This window comes from Myxine glutinosa, chromosome 3 (assembly GCF_964187855.1).
Source record: "Myxine glutinosa chromosome 3, kmMyxGlut1.1, whole genome shotgun sequence".
In the NCBI taxonomy this organism is placed as follows: Eukaryota; Metazoa; Chordata; class Myxini; order Myxiniformes; family Myxinidae; genus Myxine; species Myxine glutinosa.
The window spans coordinates 99,007,426-99,030,432 of NC_136263.1; the positions used below are offsets into that span (position 1 = coordinate 99,007,426).

General features: G+C 36.1%; 1 protein-coding gene across 1 annotated transcript in view; it reads left to right on the forward strand.

The window, feature by feature from the left end:
• The window catches only part of AIMP2 (aminoacyl tRNA synthetase complex interacting multifunctional protein 2), a 36,444-nt gene extending 13,440 nt beyond the window's left edge, over positions 1-23,004 (forward strand). Inside the window, exons 3-4 of the mRNA XM_068110377.2 lie at positions 21,683-21,917; positions 22,160-23,004. Coding sequence (XP_067966478.2) covers positions 21,683-21,917; positions 22,160-22,563 — 639 coding nt within the window. The 3' untranslated portion in view covers positions 22,564-23,004. The remainder of the gene's footprint in view (positions 1-21,682; positions 21,918-22,159) is intronic.
• The last annotated feature ends 3 nt before the right edge of the window (positions 23,005-23,007 follow it).

Below are 23,007 nucleotides of genomic sequence, written 5' to 3' on the forward strand. Positions count from 1 at the left end.
AGCCCGTTAAAATCCCCCCCCCCCCCTTTTTAACTTATCACTTATATATATCTTATCACTTATATATATCTTATCACTTATGTATATCTTATCACTTATATATATCTTATCACTTATATATATATCTTATCACTTATATACTTATATAACCATAAGGGAGACTATCAATTCCATTTTCTAAAATAAACCTCTTATCATCAAAAGCCCCCAATGCTTTCTTATTTATCTCTTCTGAATATAATTGATGTTTATAACTTCTTATTCCATTAATCTTTCTAAACTCTTCTTTCTTTGTTGTTAAACAGTTATAATAATCCTTAAAGTTTATTGTTTCTTTAATAACATTTTTCTTTACACCTTTTAACTTCTTATCAGTCTTTTCAACGTTATTCACAATGTATTTATAAGCATAAGCCTTTGACCTCAATCCCACAAATTCACTCATAACATTTCCTCCTAATTCATCCTTGAACTTTCCAATCACCTTTTTATTTTTAGAAGAGAACAACTCACTCTCTGGACTGTAATTACTCGTGTCATAGATATTAATGTCTCTTTTCATGTCTGAATAAACATCGTTGGTATTAATTTTCAAAATAAAACTATCTGTATCCATATAAAGTAGATTAACATCATTTTGATATTTCTTCCTCAAGTTATTATAAAAGTAATCATACATTAATGACTTTGATAAATCAAGAATTGTTGTTCCAATATAAATAGGTTTGTTCATTTCAATACTCTCTTTAATCAAATGGATCGCACAAAAGTTCTCAGTAAAGACCTCAGCTCGAGTAAAACTCGGTCTATTAATTAATTTTGATGCTTGTTCCCAAGATGTTGATAGTCTGATATTTTGTCTTTTCCTCACATTCTCCATAGTCTTACCAAAGACCGCATTATTCATCAATTTATAAAAGTCTTTCTCAAAATCTGTTTTTGACTCTGTTCTTCTTTGTGTATTAAAATCAATGTACCCCTTTAACCAATGACTTTGATTGAACTTTAGAACCCTATGGATCTTCTCTACTCTTAGACCTTTTGATAAATATTGTCGCAAATTTCTTTGGTGTAGAACATAATTTTTCTTGTTATATAATGTAGTAAGTAATTTTTCTGTTGATTCACCTATATCAAACGATCGTTGATAATCACTCAACCATTCTTTCTTTGGACTTTCTTTCTCACAAGCAAATGGGAGATCTTTGTGTAGGTTATGGAGTTCCTCTGGATATTTTAAATCAATTTCAAAATAATAACCAACTTTTTCTTCATCCAATTCTTTTTGTGTAGAGATACATACATCTTGTAAAACGTTTTTGTAGTCTTTTTCCTTTACCCATCTAAGTTTTCCATAAGGAAGAGCCTGAGACATTGCCCAGCCATACAGGTTGTTCGCGTCATAGTACATCAAGTAAGAACTCTCTTTCGTTGGATCATAATTTGGAAGATATTTGTTATTTGCTTTTGCGTATCTACTCGAGCAGACTTGTGAAATTCCACCTCTTTTTGCCTTTTCAATCATCAAAAGCATATCAACATCGGTTATCAAATCCAAATCTTGTTTTGTCATTTTCAACATCGCACTCCAGGCCAATCCAGGTGCTGTGTAGTAGTGAGCAGGATCCAATCCATATCCAGTGCGACAAACAGATCTAAAGGCTTCAAATACATCGGCCAATAAAAGCACATCAGTTTTGAGATACAAATCGTGATACTCGCCAAGATTCTTGATGTTATATTTTTCCCAAACATTTTGTGCGTGTACATAATCTTTATCAGATATATGACTATTATTTAATTTGTTATAGAAATTTTCTTTTGAAGGAAGTTGTGTTTCATTGAATCTCTCAAATGAGTCCATATAGTCATAGGGGTAAATTCCCTTTTGTGTTAGAAAATCTTTATCTAAAAAATACTCTGAAAGACATGGAAACTCTTTTAGATTTTGAACCAAGTTAACCAATGGACTTGCCATGAATTTAAATGTATCAAGAAATCTGATATGAGTAATAGGAGATGTGTGAATTGTTTTTGTGAATGAAATGTATTTCTGATCCGTGTTTGGAATTGCTGAGATACTTCCAGAAGTCTTTGAGAGTTCCTTGATAAATAGATGTGTATCATAATGAGCGTTGTTATGAAGAAAGACAGGAATGAAAGAGGGGAGTTGATAATTAATATTACAACTTTGATGAGCCGGACCTCTATATTTACCAGTGAGATGACAATGGTCTCTAACCTTTAGACCTTTACCAATTTTCTCCTCACAAATATGACAGACATTGTTTTTTATAAATTCCCTTTTTTCTTTACTTGTTAAGGACATTGGTTTATTGGTTTCTCTCATTATCTTGGTTAATCGAACACAGTCTTTTTCTAGTCGTTTCACAAACTCCTCTGGGGTATTTGAGCCTCTATACATCTCTAACTTGTTATATTTATCACCAACGGATGATTTGATATAATAACAAAAACCACAAGGAGTATGTTTTTGATATTTATTTGTGTATGATTCTTTTGGATCTTGAGAAGCAGTATCAATTTTTTCTAAAATACTTTCAAAATCAGCATATATAACAAATGGATGTTTGATCTTTTTATTTTCATCTTTGAATGTGATCTTTGAGCCTTCTTTAGGCATATTGATTACCGTTGATTTATGTTCGCCACAATAATTTGAATGTTTATCTAATCTTTCTTGTGAATTGAAGAAGTTAAGACAACGCAAACAAATATATATTTTATTTGTTCTCTTACAGACTTGTGGTTTTATTAATTTAGCAATATCTTTGATGTATGTATAATGTGAATTTTCGTCTGAATTAAAATATAGAAGATTAATATGAGTTTGTTTACAATTGTCAGAAAGCTTTAAAACCTGAATGTTGTTTGTTTCTGTTAGACCATAAACATTAACTGATAAATTATTCATCTTTTCAAATTTAGGAATATCATTTAAAGTCATCGGAAACTTTAGATCTTTCGTATTTAATGTATTCTCATATTTTTTATAATGAGATACTCTTTCATCATGAAAATGTGGAGGATGTAAGTGTGCTAAAATAGACCAGAGAAAACATTTATTGTCTTTATTTTTGACATTGATAACTGCTTTTCTATTTTTGATAACACTGGGTAAATCAATGTAAGAAGAAGCTTTTAGAGGATCTGATTTAAGAATATGAATGTCTATGTAAATAATTTTTCCTATATTGAATCCACTTCCTACGATTGAATTATCCACATCTTGCTCTTGTTTAATAAGTTCATCATAGACTCCTGATGTTTTAAAATCTTGATATGAAGATATAAAGTGTGGCTCAGTTCTCATGTATGGTGCATCTATAACTCCTTCATCCTTTGTCATTTCTAATTTTACTCCCATATAAAATTTAAGTGGTTTCATTTCCTTTAGTGTTTTTTCAATCAACGTTTGAACAGCAGGTTTAACTATTTCTACAGCATCAACTATAGACTCTGGTTCAGGAGGTTTGAAGTTAAAGACTCTTATTTTAATATGTCCTTTGAATGCTCCATCAGAGTTTTTAGTTGTGATAAAATTTGATAAATGTAGATTTGTTTTAAGATGTATTTTGAAGCCTTTCTTGAGGATATTTTTATTACATGTAGAACAGTGTTTTGTTTCAGGTGGAAGAGGGGAAAGTTTGTTTAAAATGTTGTATGTATGTTTTGCGGTGAGAATATGTTGTTTATAATATTTTACTTCCTTCTCGCAAGTATCACAATAAACCATATTTATAGCGTGAGAAAACGTGGTGTTTTATATATATCACTGTGCTTAAAATAAAACACTTTTGAGCTTTACAGCTCCGTTTTATATATATCACTGTGCTTAAACTAAAACACTTTTTCACTCAGAATCATCTAAGTCATAACTATCACATGAATACTCAGAATCATACTCAGAGTCATCAATAAAGCTACTCTCATAACTATCATTTGAGCACAAACTATTAGTATCATAACTATCATCTGTGTTCAATGAAATACTATCATCACCATCATCCAAGTTCAATGAAATACTATCATCACTATCGTCCGAGTTCAATGAAATAGTAAAATCTTCACTGCTGTATTGACTCATATTTAATTAGCAAGAAAAATATTCCCATCAATATCTATATACTTTCTTTCATTAACAGATTCAATCTCTACAATTTTTATATCAAAAGTTATCTTTAAATAATCTCTAACTATCATAGAACGAAATGACATTTCACCAGAAATATTAACATCATTCATTTTACTTAGATCTACACCCTTTGGATTATTAAAGAAAATACAAATGTCTCCTCTAGAATTATTAATGGTCTTATCATTCTTTTTCAAAGTATCGTGGTCAATCACTTTTTCAAGCTTTGAATAAATTGCCAGGAGTAGAGGAGAAACTTTTGTTAGATTTACTTTAATGGATGTCTTTCCAGGTATAGTTAGAGCTCTTCCTTTAAATGAAATAGAGGGGCTCATGTTATTTTCCATAACTGGTTTTACCCAAAAATTTCCATATTTATCTTTGTTCAATTTAACATCTTTGACATATTTTTCTATATCTTCCACCGAAGTAGAGATTGATTGAAATTTGTCTTTTGTGCTTTGAAACATTGTATTTATTAATGAATAAACTTGCGTTTAGTTTAAGTAAAAATTTACCACATAAATATGATAAGTTCTGAAGGATATTTAGAATTTCCAGACTCTCCATATGATAAATTAGAGAATTGTCCGGCTTGTGATAGAGTGGGGCTTAATGATGAGGATTCATATAAACAATGTTTATTCTGTGATTATATTCTAATTAATGATAATAAGAAATATAAAAAAACATATAACTCTTTTAAATTAGAACCAAAAATGAATTACTTTACAAGATTAATAAGAGAGATGAATGTTAAGCATTATGGTGATAATACACCATTTCTTACAAGGAAAGAGACTCTTTGTATTGAGGAAATGTATAAGGGTTTAATGATATTTATTATTCAAAATAATTTTAATGGAAATGTTAATACAAGATACTACATAAATAAAATAATGAATTATTTTGAAATTAAACCCGAACTCAGGATAAAATATAGAGTTTCTAAAATAGCTCAAAAAAAGTTGGATGACTTGTTTTCCAAATATATAAATGAATGATTTTTTACCCGTTTGGGAAAATAAGATAAAATTTAATAACCATAAAAACATTCCAAATTCATTGAGATGTCTAATAGTTGGTTCAAGCGGATGTGGGAAAACCTGTTTACTTTTAAAGATGCTCCTTGGTCCTAATTTTTTAGATTATGATAATTTAATAATTTTTACAAAGTCAAGTTTTCAACCCGAGTATCAACTACTCTCACAGGGTTTTAATGCAGGTCTTAAAAAGGAAGACATTATCGGTTTATTTAAACTTCAAAACAAACTGAATGATTATAATATTGAAGATATAATACAATTATTTTGTGATACACAGAAATCAAAATCGAAACCCATAACTTGTATTCTCAGTGATAATACGGATGATATACCTTCACCTCAAGATTTAGATAAATCAAAAAAGAACCTCGTCATCTTTGATGATTGTGTTAATGAGAGAAACCAAACAGTAATGGATAGCTACTATACAAGAGGGAGACATTCTTCTTGTAATTGTATATATCTTAGTCAATCATATTTTCAACTCCCTCGACGCTCAATAAGAAACAATGCCAATACTTTTATTTTATTTAAGTTAAATTCAATAGATGTAAATAATTTTTGGAGAGATAATTGCTCTACGTTATGTAGTAAAAAAGAATTTGAAAATTATATGAAACACACGATTGGAAAATATAAATATATTGTTGTGAAACAAGATGAGATACTAAATGATATTTTTCAATAAATAAATACAGAAAATGAATACCGAAGAAAGAGAAAGAAAGTTTAAGGAACATCAACAATTAGTTTCAAAAGTTGTTAAACAACAGGAAGAGATAAAGAAGAAATGGAGACAGAAACTAACTGGTGAAGAAGCCTTTGAAAGAAAACAAGAGAAATTCTTTAAACCACTTTTGAAAACTCAACACTCACCTACAGTTCCCACGGTAGAATTTACTCCGAAAAAACTTCAAATGCTCAAAGATTTTAGTCAGATAACAAAACAAGAACTTGGTGAATTAGAATATGATGACGAGGGATTATTTCGGAAACTTGAGGAGGTAAATCAACCCCCTAATTATGTTGTGGAAGCTCTTCAAAACAATGAATATTCGGCGGGTTCAAAAACCAGAGCAGGTCTCATTCCAACAGAAGAACCAGCAGTGTTTCATCTTGTGGAAGAAAAGGTATTGATATTTAATGATGAATTGATGTTCTTGAGTTCTACTCAACCAAATGTTAAATTAACTCCAAGATTAATGTTTCTTCTAACAAACCCCGGATTCAGCAGTTCAAAATATTTTGAGGAACCACTTGATATGGAAAGAGAGGAAGATAGGGTATATATTGAGTTGCTAAATGCACTTGATTATGGAGTTTCTGTTGCTGGTAAAAGTAAGAAGAATGAGAAGGAGAAACATATTATTGATGCTTTAAGTAAGCTTGGTTCGGGTGTTAGTTTTCTTCCAAATGACCCATCACAATTAGTTAATAGGCTATTATTGTTGTTAGGTAGTAAGAAGGCTGGAAACAACAATTGTTTTAATGAATCCTCAGCCATTTTAGATCAGTTGATGAACATGAAAATAATTAATAAATGTCAATACAAAGATATTTTATTAGATATTAAATAAGATGAGAAGCACAATTCTTAGTTTTAATTTCACAACGAGCGATTACACAGCTTCATTCCCTTACCCACTACAACTTGACCCCCTTACCTCATATGAGGCATCTTTGTTGTCAATGGAAACTTACAATACCCTTTTTAATATCACAGAGAAAAACAACAAGTTTAGTTATAATCCAGGAAGTGGATATAAAACTATAACCGTTTCACCTGGAGCTTATGAGATTTCTCAAATATCTTCAGAAGTCTCTCGCCTTATGAAAGAAAAAGGTGATGAACCAAAAAATATTGTAATAGATATTCAAAAACACACTTCAAAATCAACTATTAAACTTAAAAATAATTATAAAGTTGATTTCACGATTGAAAATTCGTTTAGAGAGCTATTGGGTTTCTCTTCAAAAAAGATTGAAAATAACGGGACGTTTTACAGTGATAATGTTATCCAAATATCCTCCGGTATAAATTCAGTATTAATTCATTGTGATTTGATTGATGGTGCTTATAACGATGGAATAAGAACAAATACAATATTTTCATTCAGTGCATACTCAACCCCGATTGGTTATAAATTTAATATGGAACCAAAAAATCTTGTCTATTTACCTGTGTCAGGAAAAACCATATACAGAGTAAATTTTAGGATAACCGACCAAGATAATCGTATGATATCCTTTAATGATGAAATTATATCCATCAGAATTCACCTACGTGAAGTTTTTCAATAAATAAATAATGGTTATTGTAAGAAAACACGAGTTGGGAAAATATAAAATAATTACAGGGGAGGGCATGTTCCTTTCACCAGACTATACAAGGTATGTGGGTAAAGGGTACTATAAACCTAAGAGACAACGGGGTGTGGGTCATCAATTTCGAAATAAAGGAGATGGGATAATTGATACTCTAATGGGTATTGGTTCAACCATCCTTAAACATAAAGACCTAATTGGTTCAACTGCTTCTGCCGTGAGCTCCGTTGCGGGTGCTATAAAGAGTATAAAAGATGCTCAAAAGGAGTCTCATAAATTACAAGCAATCAAAGAAATAAAAAAAGGTAAAACTCAACTATCTTCACAAGAACGACAAAAAATCATTAAAATACTTGGGTCAGGGTTTCAACAATTTTAATGCTATATAAATACAAGTATGGAAGCGATTGATAGTATCTATGATTTGGATGATACGATTATCATTTCAAACTCCACTAAAAAGGAAGACTATTTTAAGGTAAATGCTATAACAGGAACAGACTGGAATTCAAACGGAACAAAAAGTTTTGAAATAAATAATCAACAAACTTACTTGAATATAGCTGATAGTTTCTTGCTGTGTAAATTTAAATTCACTAAGGCTGCGAATAATACTAATGCTACACTCGTAAATGATTTCTTCTGGAAAATGTTTGACAGTGTCCGCCTGTATATTGGAACACAAGAGGTTGAAGCGGTTGATTATGTCTCTGCTACATCTGAAATGATGAAATTTACACTATATTCGTTTAGTGATAGAATGGGTAAGGGAGCTGTTGAAGGTTTTATTCCTGATATGTCAACGGGTACAAACGCAGACCCTGGTTATAGTCAAAGGAAGTCAATGTATAATGATGACGCAAAAGCTGAGAATAGTTTTACCGTAGCAGTACCTCTGAAAGGTATATTTGGATTTTGTGATTATGATAAAGTTTTGTATGGGCTTAAAATTAGATTTCAACTACAAAGGAATGATAATGTAAATAGATTGCTTTTTGGGGATGAAAATGCTTTTGGAGAAAATAATAAATTTGTTATTAATGATTTGTGTTGGTATATCAGTGAATATACTCCTAATCTTAAAACGGAAGAGATGTTAAATAGAAGACTTAACTCAAAGAAACCGCTAAATGTATCATACCTTAAAAGAAGATGTCAACACGTTAAACTGGAACACACTACCTACACTTGGAATTTAGGTGTTCTTCAAGGAAAGCCACGATACCTCTGGCTCATTTTTAAAAAACCAGATGGAGAGGACGGTACTAATAAGAATAATGCCCTGAGTGATAATGCAAAGGTGAAACAACTTCGGGTTTCTCTTGATGGCACATTTTATCCGCGAGATAGATTGGAAATTGATTGGGAAAAAAATGATTATGCGGAAGCCTACAAGTCCTACCAAAAGGTGTGTGAAAGTAATGGTAATAATGATCCTATTTTGGATATGGTTGCGTTTCAAAAACTTTATACAATCTACGCAATTGACCTGAGTTCTCAAAAGGAAACTATAAAGTCTAATCGAGTGGATACTTCTCTATACATTGAAAGAGGGGAGAGTGAAGAGGTTAATGCATATTGTTTGCTTTTGGAGGAAACAGAATTACAGATTAATACAGATAATGGTGTTATGATTAATATCACATAGGTTTTTTCTCATAAATAAATGGTTGGGGTATATGTTAATCAAATCAATCTTAATAAATTAACATCTTGTATTCAAAATCAAAAGCCTTGTATTATTAATGTTAATACAATTCAAAGAAAAGGAGCTGTAAGAATTGATGTTTTACTCACACACACACAAGTAAAAACACTAAATGATGTTGGATCACTTAAAATTAAAATGACGAAACCTATGTTAAAGAAATATTCAATAGACGAGTCAAGAGGAGGATTTCTCCCGTTTCTAATTCCTTTATTTGCTGGTTTAAGTGCGGCGGGAGCATTGACTGGTGGTATTTCAGCAGCGGTAAAAACTGCTAACGAAAGGAAGGCACAACTAAAAGCTCAAAAAGAATTGGAAAGACATAACAAGGAGTTGGAGAAACAAATTAGTGGAAGTGGTGTAATTGTAGATTTTGCTCAAAAACTTGAAAGTCTACCTGATAAAGCTAGATTGTTGGTTGGAGATATGCTTTCCTCTATCGCTCAAGCGGGTGTTAAACTAACTAAACGGGGTAATGGATTGTATCTTTCTCATAAATAAATGGATAAATGGTTTAAACAATTTGGAAAGAATACAACGTCAAATATAGAACTAGCTAAGTATTGTAAAACACTAAAAATTGATAATGTGGTTATTTGTATGAGAGATGAATTAATACATATAAATAAGAATACAAAGAATATTATTATGAATTTAGACACACAGAATGGTTCTCATTGGGTTTGTATTCATAATAGTCAGGATAAATATTATTTTGATAGTTATGGTATGCCACCACCTGTTGAAGTAATACAATTCTTACAGAATGGTGTTTATCAAACATTCCAAGTTCAAGAAATTAATTCTAAATGTTGTGGCCAATTATGTTTATATGTATTATTTCAACTCAACAATAATGAAAATTTTTATGATATCATTTTTTATCTAATATAAATGACCTATGTTGGAAAAGATGGTTCTATCTTTGGAAAATCCTCTCAGGATATTGATTTATCAAATTATTATACAAAGGCACAGGCTGAACGACAAAAATATAGTGTAAGTAAAAATATTAATATGAAGAATACTTATAAATTAATCAATTATCCAAACCCTACAGATGCGAATGACTTGATTAGATTCAGTGATTTATCACAATATATATCTTTAAAGAAAACAGCACGTTTTGTGAAACAAGTAAAATTTACAACCACAACACCTGGTTATACTGACCATACACCTTTCCTCATTGAATTTAACTACCTGCTTACAATTAAATTTTATAAAGAAGGACATTTAGTTAATATGCGAATTAATAAATGGGGGTATGATATGCCTGATTTAGGGTATAATTGGTCTTTTTCAATAAACATAGAAGACCTACATGATTTAAATCAGTCTCGTAAAGAAGAATATTATCCACTTGGTGAAGATAAGGATTTATGTGGAAGTACAATTAGTAAACAACAAATACGTGATTTTAAGAAAATAAAAATATATGATAGTATAGCGATGGTTCGCATGACAAAGAAGGAAGGTAATGAGATAAGGATAGAAAGCCGAGGAATACAAACCGATTTGGTAGTGGGAAGATGGGGTGGTATTACCTGTCATAATATTAATCTCACATATATTTCTGATACATAAATGGCAGGAAGAAGACTACAAGAGAATTATAATTTTTGTATTCAAGGATACCTACAAGAAAAGGGTGCTCGGTATTACATACCTTATGATTTGGAGCATATACATGGGAATTTTGTCATTAAAAACTGGCCTTATACTGATATTGTTAAACCCACAAATAGAGACTTGTTTAAAATATTAAATAAAAATGAACTTCTCAAAGTTATGAAATATAAAACTCTTTTAGAAATCGTCAACAAATCTTATTGGTATCCTATTATGAGAAAAATAATTATAGATACAAGAATATCTCAAAATCCAGATGAGTATATGTATAATATTCTTTGGGGTTCAAACTCAAGGGTAGCAAGGGATGAGGAAGGAGTTGAAGAAGAGAAGGAGGAAAGAGAGAAAAAGGAGAAGGAGGAAAGGGAGAGGGAGGAGAAGGAGGAGAGGGAGAAAAAGGAGGAGAAGGAGGAGAGGGAGAAAAAGGAGAAGGAGGAAAGGGAGAAAAGGGAGAAGGAGGAAAGGGAGAAAAGGGAGAAGGAGGAAAGGGAGATGGAAATCAGTGAGATTCATAAAAGATTGAGTGTATTAAAGCAAATAAATCAATCTCAACGCACCGAAGAGGAAATTAAAGAATTAACAACTCTTATGAAGATAATGGTTTCAAAAATAAGAACGTCAATGTCTCCAATTTCAGGGAGGAGATTTAAACGAGAAAGTGGTGAAGAAGAAGAAGAAGAAGAAGGAAAAGATTATGTGATTGATGATGTTGGTGTCATTGACTTTAGTTAGTTTTTATTTGTAAATAAATGGAGGAGAGAGTGAAGGCATTCCTTAGGATTCTTTATGTTTTAAAAATCAAGATTGAAATGTATATGTTGAAAACCAAAAAGGTTTTGATACTCTGTCGGAATTTTTCTGATAAATAAATATGAGTTATTGTCTCAAATGTAAAAAGAAAACTAAATCTAAAAATATCTCTTATGTTAAAGCTAAAAATAATAGAGTTTGTCAAAAAGGAATATGTCAAGTGTGTGGCTCTAAAAAGTGCCAATTCATCTCTCCTAAAAGAGGAGGAGACATACAAAAGTTTCTGTCAGGAAGTAAATTTACAACAACTGGAATTCCAGGGGAATTACACCTTCCAGGGTATTCTTTCTGTGGTCCAGGAACAAACTTGGATAAAAGATTAGATGAGGCTAACAATCCTAAACCTTGGTCTAAACCTACAAATAGGGTTGATGAAGTGTGTATGAAGCATGATATTGCTTATGGGGATACCACTACGTTGACTGAAAAACATAAAGCCGACAGCGAAATGTTGTATAATTTGTCTTTGATACAAAATCCAACGTTGAGAGAGAAAGTTGATAGGTTTATTGTGAGAAATTTGATAAATGCTAAATTGAAACTTGGTCTTGGTTATTCCTCAAAAAACTATTAGGCTCTAATGATGTCATCAAGACTGAGGAGCTTTTGGCTGAAGAATTACACAAACCTATAATCACAAAGTTTAAAAGAAGGAAGGTTTATTCTAAATACACCGACCACATATGGTCCGCTGATTTAATTGAATTGAATAATGACAGGGGATACAGGTATGCTTTAACCGTTATTGATTTGAGGAGTAGATTTGCCTGGGTTGTCCCTTTAAAAAATAAAAGGGGTGATACTTTAATGTTAGCCTTTAAGCGAATATTTGATCGGGATAAAAGGAAACCAAAGAAGTTATGGACTGATGAGGGAACAGAGTTCTATAACAAAATATTCATGAAATTTCTTAAGGGGAAGGGTATTAAATTATACAGCACCTTTAATGAAGGAAAGGCAGTTGTTATTGAGCGTTTTAATCGTACTTTAAAAGAGAAATTATATAAAAAATTCACACAACTCGGTTCTCAAAAATGGGTGTATTTAATTCAGGATATTGTAGATAATTACAATAATACAGTTCATTCATCAACACAATCAAAACCATCAGAAACATTTACAAAATTAGAATATGAAAAGGAGATTAATTTGAGAAAGCCCAAGTTTAAAGTTGGTGATATTGTAAGAATATACAAATGGAAAAGTCATTTTGAGAAAGGTTATACACAAAAATGGACTCGTGAATTATTTAAAATCATTGATGTAATGGATACAGTCCCTTGGACCTACAAATTATATGATTTAAATGGAGAAGAAATCTTGGGTTCATTTTACTCACAAGAATTACAAAAAACACAAGTAAGCAGATAATACCCTTGAAAATAATAAATAAATAAATAAAATGTAATGGGGATACGTTTTTAAATCTGTGAACCCCAAACACAGAATCCCACAACTTTTTAGTTGGGGCTTAACTTTTGTGTGTGTATAATGGGGATACGTTTTTAAATCTGTGAACCCCAAACACAGAATCCCACAACTTTTTAGTTGGGGCTTAACTTTTGTGTGTGTATAATGGGGATACGTTTTTAAATCTGTGAACCCCAAACACAGAATCCCACAACTTTTTAGTTGGGGCTTAACTTTTGTGTGTGTATAATGGGGATACGTTTTTAAATCTGTGAACCCCAAACACAGAATCCCACAACTTTTTAGTTGGGGCTTAACTTTTGTGTGTGTATAATGGGGATACGTTTTTAAATCTGTGAACCCCAAACACAGAATCCCACAACTTTTTAGTTGGGGCTTAACTTTTGTGTGTGTGTGTATGTGCGAGTGAGTCATAATAATATACAAACCCTAACCCAACCCAAGCCCTAACCCAACCCCATCCCTAACCCAAACCCATCCCTAACCCAACCCATCCCTAACCCAACCCCATCCCTAACCCAACCCCATCCCTAACCCAACCCCATCCCTAACCCAACCCCATCCCTAACCCAACCCCATCCCTAACCCAACCCCAACCCTAACCCAACCCCATCCCTAACCCAACCCCATCCCTAACCCAACCCATCCCTAACCCTCACATTCAAAATCCCAACCCTAACCCAATCCCATCCCTAACCCAACCCCAACCCTAACCCTCACATTCAAAATCCCAACCCTAACCCAACCCATCCCTAACCCAACCCCATCCCTAACCCAACCCCATCCCTAACCCAACCCCAACCCTAACCCTCACATTCAAAATCCCAACCCTAACCCAACCCCATCCCTAACCCTCACATTCAAAATCCCACCCAAACCCTAACATAATCTTTCTTTTCTTCTTTTTTAAATACGTATTTCTTTTTTTTTTTTTCCTCTTCCTCCAATTCTGTCTTTCAAGGCTTTTAAGTTTGAAGAAGTAGAAATGGGAAGAAAGAATTTTCCAGCATTTTCTTCCTCGAACTTTCTTGATATTGCTTAAATCAAGCGTCATTAAATAAAGAACATTGTTCATTGCTTTAGAATCCAAAGAGTCTCCAAGAGGAACCCCACAGGTAGAGTCTCCAAAATAAAACCAACTTTCCAAGTTCCCAAGGTATAACCACATTCCTGTTGAGCCTCCAAGATAGGTATCACATTCCGAGTCATCAAAACAAAACCCCCATTCCGAGTCTCCAAAAATATAACCATCTTTCCAAGTCCCCAAGGTAAAACCACAATTTTCAGAAATATTGGGGGTTTCCGTGATAAGTCTCACATAGTATAACTGCGGACCATCAGGGAAAACTTCCCTTTCCCAATTTTTTAGGGTTTCTATGATGTGTCTCACATAGTATAACTGCGGACCATCAGGGAGAATTCCCATTTCACAATTTTTTAGGGTTTCTATGATGTGTCTCACATAGTATAACTGCGGACCATCAGGGAGAACTCTCCTTGCCCAATTTTTTAGGGTTTCTATGATGTGTCTCACATAGTATAACTGCGGACCATCAGGGAGAACTCTCCTTGCCCAATTTTTTAGGGTTTCTATGATGTGTCTCACATAGTATAACTGCGGACCATCAGGGAGAACTCTCCTTGCCCAATTTTTTAGGGTTTCTATGATGTGTCTCACATAGTATAACTGCGGACCATCAGGGAGAACTCTCCTTTCCCAATTTTCAGAAATTTGTGGGTCTCCAATGTATGACTTGTATTCTGGCTCATCAAGGTAGAACTTGTTCAGTGGGTTTTGTTTTGATAACTCACAACAAGTATCATCATGGTAAAACTCTTTTTCAGGATTTTGTGGATCTCCAAGGTATAACTCTTTGGCTGGGTCATCAAGGTAGAACTCGTTCTGGGGGTCTTGGTTGTTCAAAATGTCTTCAAACAAAAAAATAACTTCATCCCAAGTTGTGTTAAAAGCAGAATTTTCATTTCGTATCTCAGATACAATTTCCTGTGAAAGAAAATAACAATGTATTAATTTAATACAATATTTTTTATTTGTATAAATCAAGCTCTATGAATATTAAAATAAACTTTGTTAACTCTTACACGAGTCTCATCTTAAAAAAAAAAAAAAAAAAAAAAAAAAAAAATTAAATAAATAAATAAATAAATAAACAAACTTACCTCCATTGATAAGAGGTTCGAGTCCAGTTCATCAATCTGAAGGTTGAGTTCTACACAGGTAGTAGGACTCCATGGAATAGCAAAGTTATCCCATTCCATTTCGGCATAGTAGTCCATTCTCAAGTGAAGCAGAAAGCGTGTTTGAAAAAGCCTGTGTGGTCAGTGCCTTTTATAAGGACTGGGTGTGTCTTCCTGTGGAAATTCCCTGGGCGTGTCTTAACTGGAAATGATGTGATGGAAATTCCCTGAAAATGATGTAATGTATTACCTGGAAATGATACAATGCTGAAGAGTTTATAAAGTGGGTGGGACTTAGCAAAAGTGGGAGGAGCTTAACAAAAGTGGGCGGGGCTTAGTAAAAAGTGGGCGTGGCTTAACAAAAAGTGGGCGGGGCTTAGTAAAAAATGGGCGTGGTTTACCAAAAAGTGGGCGGAGCTTACCAAAAAATGGTATGTGGCACTGGAGGTGCTCAAACAAGAACATTGAGGGAGGTTTACCATTTTATCTTAGCTCAGTTAAAATATCTTAATAAAGAACCAAACTCAAACATATTTTTTGTTAATATATTAGATGGTGAAGAGAGTTGTAGGAGAATTAAATTATTTCCCACGCATAAACAAATATTTGTAGGGTCGTTGTTTGAGTGGGTTATATTCACCAGATGATATTAAGAGTAAAAGGTTAAAAGGTTCATAAGGTCAGAAGGATCACAGGTGTTTAAGTGGTCTAATGAATAAGGATAACATGTCAAAAGGTTAGAAGGTTCGTAAAGAACAGGGTGAGAGAAATAGAGGTCTTTAGGGGCAATGAGGGAGGGAAAGAATTAATATGGAAGTGAATGGGTCAAAGATTAATCTGCCAGATGATATGTAGAAGAAGGATGATAGGTCTATAAGAGAAAACAAATATTTGTAGTGTTTGAGTGGTCTAATGAACAACATTAAGGATAGGTACTACAGACAAAAGGTTCATAAAGATGAGGGTGGGAGAAATAGAGGTGTTTATGATTTTTGAAAAAGACAAGGGGGTAAATGACATTAGATAGGGATTTCCCATGTTAAACGGAGGTGTCCCAGAAGCAACATTATTACACTACTGACACACACCCATGACGACTATAGTGGTCACTCTGTTTGATAACTCGTAAACCAATATTTCACAAAAAGTTGTGGATGGATTCGGATGAAACTAGGTGGCTGAGTTGGTTAGGTGATGAGAACAATCCAATTCGATTTTGGTTCAGGTCTGGCCTATCCGTGGGATACAAAATGTAAACTGTTCAGCCTGGCAGAGGCATACGCTCTACCGAGTACCATTCTAGTTTCCTTTGAAATAATCATCGTTATTTTCGCTCGGTGGATGGAGGTTATGTTTTCACCCCATGTCTGCTTGTCTTTGTTTGTTTGCATGCAGGATATCTCAAAAAGTTGTGGACGGATTCGGACGAAATTTCTATCTCTATCTAGGAATCCTCTCTATCTCTTTGCTGATGACTCCACTCTCTGCCGCTCCATTCCTCATCCCTCACATCGGCAGTCTGCAGCCTCCTCACTCTCTGCAGACCTGGACAAAATCACAGACTGGTCAAACAAGTGGAACATGTCTTTCAATCCTGACAAATCTCACACTCTTACTATGTCTCTCCGAAAAGACCGACTGGACAACCCTCCCATCTACTTTCTGAACAATCTTCTCGAAGAAGTTCTGTCACTCAAGCTTTTGGGTCTCACTATCTGATCTTTCCTGGGAAAACCACATTTCCAAGCTGGCCTCCAAAGCCAGTCGCCGACTGGGCATCCTCCATCGTGCGAAGTCCTTCCTTGGCACACCTGAGCTCCTCACCATATACAAGGTTTTCATCCGCAGATCAATGGAATACTGCTCTCCCCTCTGGGCTGGTGCTCCTGCCTCTCACCTAGCTCGGCTTCACGCTGTTGAAACCAAAGCTTTCTAGAATCATTGGAATCTCCCGCGATGAAGCTCAGTCCGAACGCCTTTCACTCACTCACCGCAGACAGGTTGGTGGTCTTTCTGTCTTCTACGGACTCCTCTCCGGCCTTGCCCCCCAGCTCTGTCTGTGCTCTGTCCCCCAAATATTCCTTCAGGTCGCACAAGATCTGCCTGCAACCCTCTTCTGGTGAAACTGCCAAAATCAAGGCTCTCTGCTCACCTTCACTCTTTCATTCCTCTTTTCTCCCACCTCTGGAACAAACTCCCTCACTCTCTTCAATCCCACTCCTCCCTCCAGGTCTTTAAAACAGCTGTTCACCACCATCTCTTATCTTTCCCCATCCAAAACCTTGATCTTTTCTACCCCCGTTAATTCACCCCAGATCCACTTTATTGAAATTCCGACTTCTTTCCTGGAAGTCCTAGCGGTGTCCATGTGTTTTATACCTCTCCCACCCCCACATCCCCCTTCCCATGCCTCCTCCCTCCAAGCCCTCCCACAGATCTCCCAATGTCCCTGTTCTCTACTGTTGTACTTGTGTGCTTCGCTCTCTCTCTCCCCATCTTGTCTCCCGCTCCCTTTATCATGTTTTATGTCAGTTTTTTTTTTTTTTGTGATTAATGTTAACTCTTACACGAGCCTCGATGTTGTATACAAAAAAAAAATTGGTGGACAGGTTTGGTGTGTGATAAGGAAGAATTGATTCGATTTTGGTGAAGTCCTAATCCGGATACGAGAATTTTTTAATTTCTTAAGTGATTCTTCACCATTGAGAGATGATGGCCAAAAACGATATACTGGAGAGCACGTTCTTTCAAAAACATTGTGGACAAGGTGTGACAAAACTAGGTGAATGAGTTGGGTCAGTGACGAGAACAAGCTGATTCGATTTTGGTTCAGGTCCGAATCCAGATCCGGCCTGTCAGTGGGTCGGATACAAAACGTAAAGTGTTCACCTGGCAGGGGTATGCGCTGTACCGAATGCGTTATAGTTATTTTTGTTATACTCGTTTAGTTACATTATTATGAAGTATATATCGTTGGTATGTATATCAGTTGTGGTTCCTTTTGTGTTGTTGATAAAAGTATATATAGCAATGAGGAGGTGAAACTACTTTGTGTATCTGAAAAAAATCTTTGTGTATCTGAAATTCACTATTATTTTTATTTTATTTTTTTATTTTTTTGTATACAGGATCGAGGCTCGTGAAAGAGCTAACATTTATCGCACACAAAAAAAAAATCAAACAGACACACAAAACATATAATAAGGGGAGCGGTAGACAAGATGGGGAGAGAAGGGGAAGCGCACAAACACAACATTTGAGAGCAGGGACATCGGGAGATCTGTGGGAGGGAGAGGGCTTTGGGGGAGGAGGCGTGGGAATGGGGTGAGGGGTGGGAGAAGTATAAAACACAAGGACACCAAGGACTTCCAGGAAGGAAGATATTATTTCAAAAAAGTGGATCTGGGGTGAATTAACGGGGGTAGAAAAGATCAAGGTTTTGGATGGGGGAAGATAAGAGATGGTGTTGAACAGCTGTGTTAAAGACCTGGAGGGAGGAGTGGGATTGAAGAGAGTGAGGGAGTTTGTTCCAGAGGTGGGAGAAAAGAGGAATGAAGGAGTGAAGGTGTGCAGAGAGCCTTGATTTTGGCAGTTTCACGAGAAGAGGGTTGCAGGCAGATCTTGTGCGACCTGTAGGAATATTTGGAGGACAGACCCCATAGAGAGCTGGGGGAGCAATTTATTAAAACGATATTGAAACTGTCTACTTTTAACCCCTTTGTGTCCTTCATAATGAATGTGGTATCATTGGAAGTGTGGTAAAAGTTGGCAGTACGGCTTTAGGGTTGTACATTTGTCTCTGATACATTGCCTCGACTCTCAAATACAAACATTGTCTGCAGTTTAATCGTAAGAAATGTTCAGCTGGTTGTCCTACAAACTAATACTTGTGGACAATAAAGATTCCACACTTTGTTTCAATCAAACCGATGTCGTTGGCTGTTTCTTCGGCAAGATCTTTTGGTGTGGGAATTATCAGTACATTATCGATAATAAGCTGTTTTATGAAGTCCCCAAGCTATCTACTGTCTTCCTCTGGGGTGCTGCATGAAATGCGTTCACAATAAAAAATAAATAAAAGTGAAGTTTTTCCTTACCGTGTGACGATCCCTAATTTTGGCAATGTTACCGAAACCATGCCAACTCATTCAGCCTTTTGCCAATTATTCCATCAATCATAGATTTTCGTCTTTGTTACCCTCGCCAGAGGAGAGGGTATTGCATTTGAGTCTGTTTTGTTTGTCTGTTTGTCCGCACAGAATAAATATGATTTTCTCTGCAACCGTTGGTCCGATCGACAGGAAATTTTCACCATAGGTGCAACTCCACCTGTAGAATGTTTTAATGATAATTATCACGTCATAGGTCACGTGGTTCGGCCGCCATCTTGGAAAACCCGAAAAACTTCGCACTTCTATCTCCGAAAGCGCTGAATAGAAAAAATTGAGACATGGCTCATTGTAAAGCGATTCCCTCTCCATGAGGAATACAACAACAACAACAACAACATGCATTTTAAGGCCATTTTCCCTGCTAGAGCGGGGGTTAGCCTTGCGGTCCCCATGACAATCTTCTCCATTTTGCCCTATTTTCTGCATCTCTCCTTGTTAACCCCCTTGCCCGCATTTCTTCTTCCACCATCTTTAACCAAGTCTTTCTCGGTCTTCCCCGTCCTCTACTTCCTTCTACATTCATTTCCATCACTCTTCTCAACCAGTCACGTTCATCCTTCCTCAGCACATGACCAAACCATCTCAACCTGTTACTCTTCACAACATCAATCACAGGCTCTATTCCCATCATTTTTCGCAATTCATCATTTGTCTTCCTCTCTCTCAACGATACTCCGCACATCCATCGAACCATTCGCATTTCCAACCTTCGTTGCTGCTCTACGTTCATTACCCATGTCTCGCTCCCATAAATCATAACACTTCTCACACATGCAGCATACACCTTTCCCTTCAGCTTCAACGACACTCCCCTCTTCGTCAGCACGCCACTCAGTTCCCGAAACTTCTTCCATGCACATCTCACTCTAGCAACCGTTGCCGAGTCTGATCCACCTTCTCCATTCAGCATGTCTCCGAGGTAGCAAAATGTTTTCACACCTTCCAGCTTCACGCCGTCTCCAAGATCCAACTCAACATTTCCTCCATCTGCAGCTCCCTCTGTGCACACCTTACATTTGAATGTAGCTGCCACACTGGTTAATGACCCTCAGACCACTACATTTTTGATGAACCCACTCAGCGCACATTGTACATTGAATGGAGTTCACTCCGACAACCTTCCTGCACACAGCGCAGGGCCACTTCCCAGTTCTTTCCACCTCACCACATGCTTTACCACTTGCCATCATCTTCGTCTTTCCGATATTCACCTTCAGACCTTTTGTCTCCATACATTCCTTCCACTTGTTCATCTTTTCCTTCAGTCCATCCATACTTTCCACAATCAACACCAGATCATCTGCATACAACAACTCCCGCGGTAAACCCTCCTTTACGTTCTGTGCCAGCACCTCCATCACAGCTACAAATAGTAGTGGACTTAGTACCGACCCCTGATGCACTCCCACCTTCACCTCAAACTCACCACTGTTCCCGTCCTTTGTCCTTGGGGAATAAAATATGGTAATGATGACGTCATAGGTGCCTCTATTATGACGTCATTCGACAAGTACAAAACTTCATCCGAACAAGATGAAATTTCTTGAGCGTCCTGTAGGCATAAATTGGTGGAGAAAAAAAAAATTGATGACGTCATCGGTCCCTTGGTTCGGTCGCCCTATTTGTTTTAACACAAAAGCCTTAAAAACCACTGAAAATACATCCTGGCGAGGGTTTGCAATCTCTGATTGCTCTTTTTCTTGTTTCATTTGTTTTCAGAGTGCTGTAGTTATTTTCTGACAGTAGTTAATGCATGGAATGGTCTCCTTAGAAAGGTAGTGGCAGGGGAAAGAGTAGATAGGTTTAAATTGGAATTAGATGGGTTCATGGAAGCGTTGGAGATAGACGGGTACAAGGATATTAGCAAGCCTTATAGGTATCTTGTGTGTGAATGGGTGATTGTGTTTGGGGTTGGAGTAACGCAGGCATGTTGGACCGATTGGCCACTTCCGCCAAAGTTTTGTTGTTATTGCTTATTCGTGTTGTTGTTCTTCCTCAAAATTGTTGACCTTTTGATTTCGCTGTTGAGTTTGAGCCTTTGTTAGCCAAAGGTCTCAAAGTTGAGTTGAAGCAACCTGGTTTTCGGTAAATATCCGTCCTGCTCTTTAAGCATGCCAGTTGTGCATTAAACCGTATTGCAAACACAATTGGAACAGAACTTGCACTTAATGTATTGATCTTTTGCTTTTGTGTTTGCATGTAGCACCATGGTGCTGTCTGGGACCTTGTAATCAATGCCAATCCATCGAGTCCCCCACTTTCCCTGCTGGTGCTTTATGGACTGCTGAAGAAACGGTTCCGTGTGCTGGGAACCACACATGTACATTCTTCGGTACATTCTGTCTCCTCGGCTCTTCGCTCCTGCTTGGGGGGCTCGACGGGAGGAACAGGATCCCGGCAGGAATACCAGATGGTGTTCACTCTTATTTGGAAGGATGGTGAGGATAGTTTTTCCCCTCCTCTATTGATTTTTCTCTGGCCACTCACACTTTTGAATCCAATATTCTTAACCTTTTCCTTGACTTTGTAATGCCAATTTGCATTTTCCTGTGCTAGGTTTGTCCCTCATCACTTTTTTTAATCATTATTCTCCCTCCAAATATCCCTCAAATCCTTCTCATTCTTTCATCATGGCTTTATAACTGACTTGTCTGTATTCTTCCTCCATTACCTTCTGTAGTTGCTCATCCAGAATTGCGCCTCGGAGCCACACTTGCTGGTCCCATCGAGGGTGAAGGCAATATAGCTCGTTTCCTTTTTGGTCTCCTTAACACTTGCAGCCAGGACCCAGAACGAGCCACCATTGCCGATACCTGGGTAGACCGAGCCACGTCCCACCTGGTTGGGGACGCCAAGAGACGGGCAGCCGCCATGCGATTGCTGGCTGTAGCTTTGGACCCTGCCAATAAAATGACGACTGCAGAGAACAGTTGGTTGGTGGATGGGCAGCTTTCAGTGGCAGATATCATGGTTTGGTCAGCACTTGTGCATTCTGGCCATCCATTGCCTTCGACCGTGTCACGTTGGGTTCAAACCTGCGAGACATTTCCCGAATTCATGTCTGCTCGCGCTATTTTGAATTGATGTATCCGGGGCAATGGAATGAGAGCTTTTGGTGAAGGGAAGGTTGAAAGCTGTTTTCTTGGTGTAAACCGCTTTTAATGTCTGTACCACAAATTGATTTGAGAACAAAGAATGTGGGACCGATGGTCATTTGAGTATCAGATAAAATTTCTCCATTTATACAGGCAAATATTCACCACTTTGTCTGTCTTCTCATATATCTTCCCAACATTTTTCTTATAAGTGTGTAATGTTAACAAATTGTTCCACCCACCAATGTTATCACAACCATGTCGATGGTGACTAGTTTTCGTAAGGTTGGCTACATTTGCATGGTGTTTCAAGGGTTTGCGATCAATTACAAAAAAGGTGCTTGCTATTAGCAGATGCTGCTAATGGAGCGATAACATGCGGACTGTCAAATTATATAAATGGTAGATTATAATAAAATATGGGAAGTCATTT